We start from the raw sequence: 11,823 nt of genomic DNA on the forward strand, positions 1-11,823 counted from the left end.
GTGGTGTTGGTCCGAAAGAAAGACTTATCATGGAGAATGTGTATTGATTATAGGCGGCTCAACTCAATAACCATTAAGGATAAGTTTCCTATCCCGGTCATTGAAGAGTTAATGGAAGAACTGCATGGGTCCAAGTTCTTTTCCAAGCTCGATTTGCGCTCAAGATTCCACCAGATAAGGATGCACCCAGGTGACTACCACAAAACAACATTCCGTACTCACGAAGGCCTGTATGAGTTTTTGGTGATGCCCTTCGGCCTAACCAATGCACCGTCCTCCTTCCAAAGTTTAATGAACGCGACCCTGAAACCATTTTTAAGGAAGTTTGTGCTAGTATTTTTTGATGATATCCTAGTATACAGCCCGAGCTGAAAGGAACATATCCAACACCTACATAAGGTACTTTCAATATTGCAACATAACGAGTTATTCCTTAACCGGGGGAAATGTAATTTTGGGTGCAAGCAAATTTCCTATCTTGGCCATATCCTTGACGAGAATGGTGTAGCCACAGATCCAGCAAAGTTAGAAGCAATGAGCACATGGCCAGTTCCAGAATCTCCTAAGAAATTGAAAGGGTTCCTTGGTCTGACCGGATACTATAGAAGATTTATAAAAGGCTACGGCTCCATAGCACGACCCCTCACGGCCCTGTTGAAAAAGGGTCAGTTTGAATGGAATAAAGAAGCCGAAGATGCATTTCTATTGTTGAAGCAGCGCATGCTTTCCCCTCCGGTCCTGGCACTTCCAAATTTCAATATTCCCTTTGTAGTAGAGACCGATGCAAGCGGAGTTGGTATAGGGGCAGTTCTAATGCAAGAAGGTCGACCAATTTCATTCATAAGCAAGACGATTGAACTAGAAAAGTTACCATCATCCACATATGAAAAAGAGCTCATGGCCTTAACCTTTGCGGTGGAGAAGTGGCGATCTTACCTTAGGTACAAGAAATTTATTGTAAAGACCGATCATGAAGCTCTTAAATACTTGCTGGAACAAAGAGTTCAAACCCCGGCTCAGAGAAATGGCTCTATAAATTGGTGGGATATGACTTTGTTGTTCAATATAAAAGGGGAAAAGAGAACTTGGTGGCAGATGCTTTGTCTAGGCGGGTAGCAGGTGTCCAATGTGTAGGAATTTCGGTCTATCACACTACTGTCCAAAAACAAATTCAGGAAAGCTATGAAGAAGATCCCAACTTAACCAAAGTCATTCGTGAAATTCTTGCTAATGTTGATTCTCACCCAGAATGCTCATACGACCACGGGTTATTGAGGAAAAGGGACCGACTGGTGGTGGGGAAGAATAACGACCTCAGAAATACCTTAATTGCAGCCATGCACTTGGGAGCAGAATGGGGGAATTCGGGGACTCTAGTCACCCAGAAGAAAATGCAACTTGTTTACTATTGGCCAGGAATGCTTAAAGACATTAGGGAATTTGTCCGGACCTGTGAAGTTTGCCAAAAAAATAAATATGATAACTCAGCATATAGGGGTCTGCTTCAGCCCTTAGCAATTCACAATCGATTCTGGGAATCGGTCTCCATAGATTTCATTGAAAGATTGCCTAAGTCAAAAGGTAAAAGTGTTATATTTGTGGTAGTTGACAGACTATCGAAGATGGCCCACTTTATGAGTCTGCAACACCCCTTTTCTGCCCGGACAGTAGCTGAATTATTTGTGGACAACGTTTCCAAGCTCCACGGAATGCCAACAACCATCATCAGTGATCGGGGCAAAGTGTTCTTAAGCACCTTCTGGCAAGAATTTTTAAGTATATAAGGAGTAAAACAAGCTTTATCTTCAACCTATCACCCCTAGACGGACGGTCAGACCGAGATAGTCAACAAATGCTTGGTCACTTATCTACGCTGCATGGCTGGCCAAACACCGAAAGACTGGGTACGCTGGTTGCCTTTGGCTGAATGGTGGTATAACACTAATTTTCATACAGCAATACAAACAACTCCTTTCGAAGCCATATATGGATATCCCCCTAGTCCACACACTGTATGTAGCAGGTGACTCGAGAGTGGAAGAGGTGGATGTATCGCTAACGGCCAGAGAAGCCTCACTCCAACTCATAAAATTCCATTTGAAAAGAGCCCAGAATCGTATGAAGCAGCAGCAGGACAAGAAGAGAAAAGATGTCACGTTGCAAGTGGGTAGCTGGGCATTAGTGAAGTTACAGCCATATAGACAACGTTCGGTCCAGAAGTTATTCCACAAGCTCTCACCAAAGTATTTTGGGTCATTTAAAGTGTTGGAAAGGATTGGGGAATTCGCTTACAAGCTGGAACTCGGGGCCGACAACAGAATACACAATGTCTTCCATGTCTCGCAATTAAAATCATTCAAAGGTACCCCTGCTGCTGTTGAAAATATTCCCCAACTTAGCACACAACCAAACAGGACCGGAAAAATTGTGGGTGAACAAGACATAATGGTGCAAGGAAAAATGAAAAAACAGCTGCTAATCAATTGGGATGGGGCCCAAACAAAAGACCAAACTTGGGAAGATGCATAAGTTATAAGTATTCAATGCCCAGAGATGCTAGCAGCAAGGAGGCAAACAAGACAACACTCTCTTCGTCGGGGTCGACGAACTTCTGATGGGGGAGATGATGTTACGATCCACGAATAAGAAAGCGCACCATCCTCGGTCCTATGGAACAATTGGGCCAGCTTTATGTTCTATTTAACAATTCATCTTTTATCTTCTCTTATATTTCTTTAAAACCGAATTCTGTTATTTTGTAAGTTGTTATAACAAATTTGTAACCGACTCTTGGGTACTTCAGCCTTTTTAAGTGCTGATGCCCACCCCACTTTTTGGGGCTATGAATTGAATCTTTTGGAACTTGGTGCTTAAGTTATCTCTCGGCCCTCATCTCCTTTTTTCTTGGACCGCTAGGTGTATACTAGTGGTATTCTCTTCTCACCCCAGTTTCTTCTCTCTTAACCTCGAATTCTCTCCTCATTCTATGTCCGCTGCGTTTGAGTATTGAATTCTATCATCAGTCCCTACAATCAAGAACTTGTTTCTTGAACTAAAGAACTCGAAAGGCTCGGTCATAGTTTAAAGCCTAACACATTATTAATGGATTTCTCAAGGATTTTTCGAGAGTTCTAGAGGGATCAGACAGGGTGATCCACTTTCTTATTTTTTGTTCGTCATTGTTATAGAAGCTCTCTAAAAAATAATTGTTTTTTTCCGAAATCTCGGGACTCATTCGTAGAGGGAGGTGTATGACAAGATATCCTATTGACATATCACATTTATTTTTTTGCTGATGACACACTCTACATGTTTAGGCTACCTTTAAGAATTTTAAACACCTTCGGAATATTTTATGGTTATTCGGTGCATGTTCTGATCTTCGAGTTAATCTTAATAATTCAGATATCTTTTTCTCATATTCAGTTTCGAATAAAAGAAGAATGATGTCGGCAAATGTGATTGTGTTCAAAATTTGTAGTCTTATGTCAACATATATTTGTATGCCATTGGATGATAAATTACGATCCAAGGTCTCTTGAGATCCAATTATCACTAAAATAGAATGTAAATTGTCTTGATAGAAAGGTAAAATAATTTCAAAAGTGGGTCGATTAATCTTCATTAAGAGTGTGTTGTCATCTATGCCCACATTTATGATGTAGTTATTCATTCTCCCCAAGAGTGTTGCGGAAAAAATGGAGAAAATAATGTGTAATTTCTATGGGGATCTTCTAATCATCGTTTTGTCTTCTAGTTAGTTGTGATAAAGTTAAATGTTGTAATGATTAAAGAGGTCTAGATATTCGAGATCTTATTTCTTTTAATAAGGCTCTTTTATCAAAACGGTATAGTAAATTTGCAACAAAGCCAATAGTCATTGGGCATCGATAATTAGATGTAAGTATAGTCATGATTGGTCTAGTTAGTTCACCAAAATGTCTAATTATCTAGCGGGTGTAACATTTGGAGAGAAATTAATTTATGTAAAAAAAATATGTGAGTAGTCTAGATTAATTTTGGGGGATGGTTCTTCGATTAGTTCTTGGGACGACATTTGGTGTAGTGTCAAAAGTCTAGCTACGATGTATCATGAGTTTGTTTCAATTGCTATATGTAGAAATGTCACAGTTAAGAACATGTTTGATTCTCAGTGTAGTGGTTTCGCTAGCCGAATTAGATATAAAAAGAGATTAAACATTATGAAGACTTCGTCCCATAATAGAGTTTTACTTTTGGTAGTACGCAAACAAGTGCCCCGTCTAAACAAAATGTTATGCGTTGGCAAGATATGAATAGTTTCTATGTGGGCATTACTACAAGTTGTTCACTAAGATGATTCCATATATTTTTTATTGGGAAAACTTTGGGAGTCAAAGATTCCATCAAAGATCTTGTTTTTTGGATGTAGCGTTATGCACGGTGAAATTATTACGGATGATATGTGCATGAAAAAAGTTTTATTATGACGTGTCGTACGTGTCACGAATAGAATGAATTGGAAATTCACTTACTTTTCTATTGTCGAGGGGTGGCTAGTATTTGGAGTCTTTTGTGGAGTATTACCAAGATTTATTGGGTGATGCTCAAGTGTTTGGGTAGTTTCTAGGAAGTTTGAATTAATGTGGTCGATATTACAGGCATACATATTTGGGTTACCATCCCAATTATATTTTGGTGAACCATCTAGTTGGATAGAAATCGTCGAACTTTCAATAATCGTAATAATCTGATGCGTATCATTCATAATGCTATTATTACGACACTTTCTGAGATTCGTCAGAAAAGTCAATAGAGTTTGTCAATGAATTTATCATTTTTCTCGATGATTTACGAGTTCGATAATTTATTTAGTACCATTTTTTATTCTTTTTTTTTTATTTCATGTTTTGTCGTTATGCTTAAATTATTTTTTTTCATTTTTTATATAACATGACTCTTTAAGTAAATTATAAAATTTGAAAGCTTTTAAGTACCAACTTGAAGCATACCAATAACAAAATTTTAGATCATACATATATATGATATAAATATGTTATTCTTCCTAATAATAATAATAATAATAATAATAATAATAATAATAATAATAATAATAATAATAATGTTGGAATCGAGTAGGTCAACAAACCTAGAAGAAGGTTGAGTGGATATTTTTTTTCCTTGTCCTTAACTTTAATAATAATAAAAATCTATCACAAGTGTGTAAAATTTTTAATTTTGATATACAAGTCATAAAACTTTAAAAAAATATGATTAATTGTGTTCTAATTTTTACCAAATTATTTTTTAAAATATTTTTTATCATCATCTTTACAATATTTACAAAAAAAAAAAAAAAAACAATTGATCATTATCCTTTAAACAAAAAATTACATCTTATGTTACAACCTCCTTTAAACTTCTCCCATTTTTATGGACTCAAAATTGATTAATCTAAAATAAAATCACAATAGCTAAAATAATATTTTCATTAAGTTGAATAGGCAATTATAGGGTATGCTTGTTAGAATTTCATAATCAATCAATGAATTATCTAATAAGTATGAGTCTCTTACACAAATGATTTAATGCCTGTTTACTTTAATAATTATTTATATCTAATCATCCTAAATTAATTTCCCCAAATTCCCATAAGAAAATGAATATGATATGCAATAAATTAGCATAATTAATATAAAATTTTAATGCAATCTACATACAAATGCTTTTTTTCCTAATCTAAACTTTTTTTCCTAATTGCTTTTTGACTTACAGGTTTAATTAAGCACGTGGAGGAAAAAAAAGAATTATAATAAGCATGCGTAGGGTGGTAGGTAACTTCAAATAATAATTCAACACGAGAATAAAATTATATTTATATTATTATAAAATAAGGACAAGCACTACTATTTTTCCTCTATCACATCTTTGAAAACATAAAAACAAAATAAAATAAAATAAAAAAAGAACAAAAGAAACAGTACCACCGCCAGAAATCTAGTTTTCTCCATCGCCGGAAATCTTGCAGCGGCAAATCGGGCAAGAATCCTTTTGAGATAACCATTCTATAATACAATTTCCATGATACATATGTCCACATCTGGTTATTTTTCCAGATCCTTCTTCATCGAATCCATCCATACAAACGCTGCAAACAGCGGCGACAGATTCGTCGGAGGGAAGCGTCGCCATTTGGGAGACTAATAGGGTTTTTTCTGCCGCAGAGGTGGTGGAGGAAGAGAATTGTTTCATCCAAGCACCGTTTGGACTCTCCATCGCCATCGTCATGGCCAAATCCATGTCGAAGAAATCATAGATCAGAAGAGGAGATTGAGTGTTCATGAATTGGGTTATGTCGGACATTGTTAAATACTTGAATTAAACAGGGGAATAATTTGATGTTGCAGAAAGAAGGAGAGAGAGAGAGAGAGAGATTTGGGAGAGAGAGAAGAGGAATTTATAATTAGGTTTTAAACTTGAAAATTAAGCTTAAACTTTACTGTTGTTTGTTGGGGAAGGGATTGGGTTTTTCAAATATAATTAATATTTAATTAATGAGGGATTTTCAACAATCTAGAGCACAACCGCACAAAAACTAAGAAAATTCCATGTTTTTTCTTTGTCCGCGTGAAAGCCATCATAAATGATGTGATGAGTTTGTTCGATTTGGGTTATTTAAAAATTTAGAGGTAGAAAAAAGATATGGATCATCGATGATTTGAAAGGGATGATTATTTTATTTTATTTTTTTATTATTATTTTTTTATAAAGATTTAATTTGACGTATAAAAAATTATAATTTAAAATAAATGACATTTTATTAATTTTTTTATTTTTTAATTTTTTTAAAAAGACTTAAATTGACACATAAATAAAATAAAAAAATAATAATTTAAAATAGAGTATATTTTATTATTTTAATTAATGATTTGAGTGATGTAATATTGGATGACAGTGGAGTGAAATAATGTTTGATTTTGTTTTAGTTATTAACTCAAACCAAATAAAGCATATAATTATAATAGATATTTTTCAATATAATTGTTTATATTTTACTTTAAGATAGGTAAATTCTCATAATCATCCTATTTAAATTTACTCTATAAAATAAATTATTATATATAACTTAAAGATTATAACTAAATTTGAATTAATAACCATTGTAGTGTTATTTTTTTAGTTCAATATATGGTATTCTAAGTGCGAATCATAGTCTTGTAGACACAATTCTGGACGATTAAGCTATTACTTTATTAATTCTATTGAAACGACATCTTAATCTCTCAAAAATAACAATCAATAATGAATTTGTAAATTTTCTTTGTTTGAAAAAAAAAACTTAATATCTAATTATGAGATTAAAATAATATTTTATAAATATAATATAATTAAATCAAATTAATTTAAACTATTATTATAGTTAATTATTTTTATGTTATTGAGTTTAATTTTATAACACTCATATTTTTGTTTAAATATTTTTAAGGTGGTGTTATAATTTATATATTTTACCACTATAAAAAGTTCATCTAGATTGGGATTAATGTGGTTTTAGATAAATTTAAATTTGATCTTTATATTCAATAAAGCTATATATCCGACTTTATATTTGACAGATTATTTGTATTAAATATTGAGTCGGTTGGATAATTGTTTGAATAAATTCAATAATTCATATTCAATTTATTTTAATTTAATTTTAAAATAGTATATAAAATATTAATACAATAATTATTTAAACAAAATAAAAATTAAGTTAGTATATCTCCAAAAAAAAAAAAAATTTAGTCAGTCATAATATTAATTAATATATTGTTTAATTATTTGATAATATACCCTATATCTGACTCAAATAAATTAGTATATTTATATAAAAACTCATTATTCGATAGGTGGATCAGGTATTTATTTGAATTAAGCAGTATAATAGTTGTGCTATTGAATAAGTTTAAATACTCACTTTATTTCATTATAAAAATAATAATATTTTTGAAATTTAACAAAAGAAATTGATAATGAATTCAAGTTCTACAAAGTAAGTTTTGATATTTATTGTTTAGAAATTATGGTGTTTGTAAATTGTAAAAAATAAAACATATTTATACTATCTTCAAAAAAAACAGATGAATATATATAATAATTAATTATAAGAATAAAGACATCAAAATATGGGAGTTAGTGAATATCAATAGTAAATGGACCAAAACTTTGCCTTCAAACATTGAGAGCTCAGTCTGATCAAAAGAAAACGTGTTCAATAAATTCTACATTTGTTGACATATATAATTAAAGAACATATAGAAGATGAGGTAATAATGCATCCCAAGTTTGGAAATATTCTCTTTACTTTTATTGGTGGCCTTAATTTTACAGGAATAATCAAACTTTAACATTGAAATGATATAACTCAGGACATATGAGGAACTAACTACTAACTATATATTACAGCATAAATAAAACCCGCTAAGCAAATAGGACAGGTGTAACTAGTCGTATCCCGAAATTAATTTGTCTTTTTTTTTAATATAAGAAGCTAACATATTAATTATAGTGACCTAGATGTGTTTTATCGAGATCTTACTAGGTCCAATTATCATAATTGTTTGATATTGGGCCTACTAGACTCAGTTATATGATTTATAAATAAATGGTCTTAGTTATAATTTTATTTACACACAAAATATTTTTCATTATTTTTTTTTTCTCTCTAAGTTGTAATATTCTATTTTAAACTTAGTGAATTTATCCTCCTTTGTCCGTAATTTTTTCCGTCTTGAGTTTTCACATAAATCTTATGTTATTTACGTACTTTCTTGATTTATACTTTATCTTTACTTTATCTTGATTAATCTTAGATTGATATAATGATTTTAAACCACTGGTATCAGAGCATTGAACTTTTTTATTTTGAGAATATATCTATTTTTAGAGATGTCAAGTATTAAGTACGATATTTCATTAATGGATCATAACACTAGATTTTCTTTATGAATGTTTTTTCACTTAGATAAATTTGGACAAAACTCTATTAGAGTTTGATAAAATGCCCAGTTCGTAGACAGTAGAAGAGAAAACGAGTAAGGATCGCAAAATTATGTCTCATATAGACTTACATCTATCCAACAATATTCTACAAGATGAAGGAGATGGGTGCTTCTAGGTTATGACTGAAGCTAGAAAAACTATGTTTGACGAAAAGTCTTACTAGTAAGTTGCATTTGAAGCAGCGATTATATTTTCATCGTATGTCTGAAGGTACGGCTCTACAAGAGTATTTATAAGCATTTAAAGAAACGGTTGATTATTTGGAGGCCTTTGAAGTATAGTATAATGATGAGGATCTAACTTTAATTTTGTTGTGTTCGTTACCCCCATCATATATCACGTTTCGTAATACTATATTATTTAGTCGTGATATTATAACGACTAATGATGTTTATAATGCATTATTCTCTAAGGAGAAAATGAAATATTTTGTTGATTATTCTAATGGTTCGGTAGAGAGCTTTATTGCTCAAGAGAGAACTCAAGAAAATGGTTCAAAATGTTATCAGACAAATGGATTAAATTCAAGAAAAATTCAAGAAAAACTTTGAAAGATTTGCAATTACTACAAGAAAAGAGACCACATAAAATCTGAGTGATGGAAGCTACAAAATAAAGTTAAGAAAGATGATGATATTATGATTGAAAATCAGACAGAAAATTGCGGTGAAACCAGTATTGCTGACACCGAAGACAATAAACTTCTCATGCATTCTGTTTGTGATGCAAGATGATTGGATACTCGATTCTGGTTGTATGTATCATATGTATCCCAATCGGGACTAATTTTCAACGTATGATACAATTTCTAAAGGTGTTGTATTAATGAAAGACAAGTCATCATGCAAGGTTTTAGGTATAGGAATAATAAAAATTAAGATATTTGATAGAGTTGTTCGAACACTTGATGATGTAAGACATGTTCCTAATTTTAAGATAAATCTTATTTCTCTTAGTACCATCGATTCAAAAGGTTACATGTACATTGTTGAAGGTGGAGTTATGAAGGTTAGTAGATATGTTCTTGTCGTGATGAAGTTGAAAGAAAAATGGACATGTTACATGTTCTTACAAACTCCCCAGTTGTAGGCAATATTGTTGTCGCTACCTCTTCATTATTTGATGATGATGTCACAAAATTGTGGCATATGCGACTTGATCATATAAGTGAGTATGACATGACCAAGCTGAGCAAGCGAGGACTTCTTGATGAGCAGAGTATTAGTAAATTAAAGTTTTGAGAGCATTGCGTCATCAAAAATTAGAAAATAGTTAGGTTCTCTAAAGTAATCCACAACACTAAAGAAACATTAAATTATATTCACTCTGATCTTTGGGGACCATCTAGGGTGTCTTCTATAGGAGGTGCTTATTATTTGCTGACGATTATCGAAGATTTCTCTAGAAAAGTTAAGGATTTCTTCTTGAAGAAAAATAGTGATGTGTTCTAAGAGTGTTGAAGACTATGATTAAGAAATAGACAGGGAAACCAATAAAACGTTTACGTATTGACAATGGTTTAGAGTTCTGTTCTGAAAAATTCAATGCTCTATGCAGAACTAATCGTAAAGCATCACACAATGCCTAAGAGTCCACAATCAAATGATGTGGTAGAGAGGATGAATGTTGATCAAAGAAAATTGGAAACTCGATCAGTGAAATGTATTTTCATCGGTTATAAATCTGGTGTAAAGGGGTACAAACTAAGGTGTCCAGAAACTAAAAATGTAACAATTAATCGAGATGTTACTTTCAATGAAACATAATGCTACATCCTCTATATCTTTTTTCAATAAGGTTCAACAATAATCTAGCACTTCTGGTAATAATACTCAACAAGAATCTAGTACACATGTAAAGTTTGAGAGCAAATTAGAATTTAAATATGTAATACTACCGTCAACTACACTAGAGTTGTTTGATACTTTACCACCACAATATTTTATTGCTATTGATAGGCCAAGACATTATATTAGACCTCCTCGAAGACTTGGTGAAGTTGATTTGGTTATTCATGCATTGAGTGTTGTATAAGATATTAATTCTTGTGAAAAACCTTCTTCATATTCTGATGTAGTCACTTGTGATGACTCTAATAAGTGGTTGATTACCATGCAAGAAGAGATTTAATCTCTTCATAAGAATGATACATATAACCTCGTAAAACTACCTGTTAGAAAGAAGACTATTCGTTGTAAGTGGGTCTATAAAAGAAATGAAGGTACATTTGGCATTGAAGATGCAAGGTTTTAAGCGAGACTGGTTCTAGGGATTGATTTTACCGACGTGTTTTCTCTATCTGTGAAGCATACTTCGATTCAAGCATTACTTGGCATCATGGCAATGCATAATTTGGAGCTTAGTAGCTAGATTTGAAGATCGCATTTCTACATGGAGATCTAGATGAGGACATCTATATGCATCAACTTGAGAGATTTACAATTTTAAAACAAGAAGACTTCGTATGTTATTTAAAGAAACATCTCTATGGTTTAAAACAATCGCTAAGGTGGTATAAAAGATTTGATTCCTTATTATCACTCATAACTTCAAAATAAGTGATTTTGATAGTAGTGTTTATTTTAAAATTGGTAACGATTGATCGTTTGTTTATCTCCTCTTATACGTTGATGATATGTTGATAGTGGCTAATGATCAAAAGAAAATAAAAAATATTAAATATGCAACTTGGTAGAGAGTTTGATATGAAGGATTTAGGAGTTGCAAAGAAAATACACGGAATGGAAATTTCTAGAGATAGAGCAACTAGAAAATTATACCTAAGTTAGAAATGGTATA

At 32.2% G+C, this 11,823-nt stretch overlaps 1 protein-coding gene across 1 annotated transcript; it reads right to left on the minus strand.

Annotated features, from left to right (window-relative positions):
* Nucleotides 1–5,976: 5,976 nt before the first annotated feature.
* Nucleotides 5,977–6,342, minus strand: LOC124924761 (E3 ubiquitin-protein ligase RNF181-like). Its single transcript, XM_047464754.1, has one exon. It carries the CDS (start codon nt 6,340–6,342, stop codon nt 5,977–5,979), a length of 366 nt encoding a protein of 121 aa, XP_047320710.1.
* Nucleotides 6,343–11,823: the final 5,481 nt, after the last annotated feature.

Source organism: Impatiens glandulifera, chromosome 2 (assembly GCF_907164915.1).
Source record: "Impatiens glandulifera chromosome 2, dImpGla2.1, whole genome shotgun sequence".
NCBI classification, from domain to species: Eukaryota; Viridiplantae; Streptophyta; class Magnoliopsida; order Ericales; family Balsaminaceae; genus Impatiens; species Impatiens glandulifera.

Excerpts from the sequence above, each read along its gene's own strand:
- LOC124924761 (XM_047464754.1), bottom strand. The coding sequence starts at position 6,342 with ATGTCCGACATAACCCAATTCATGAACACTCAATCTCCTCTTCTGATC.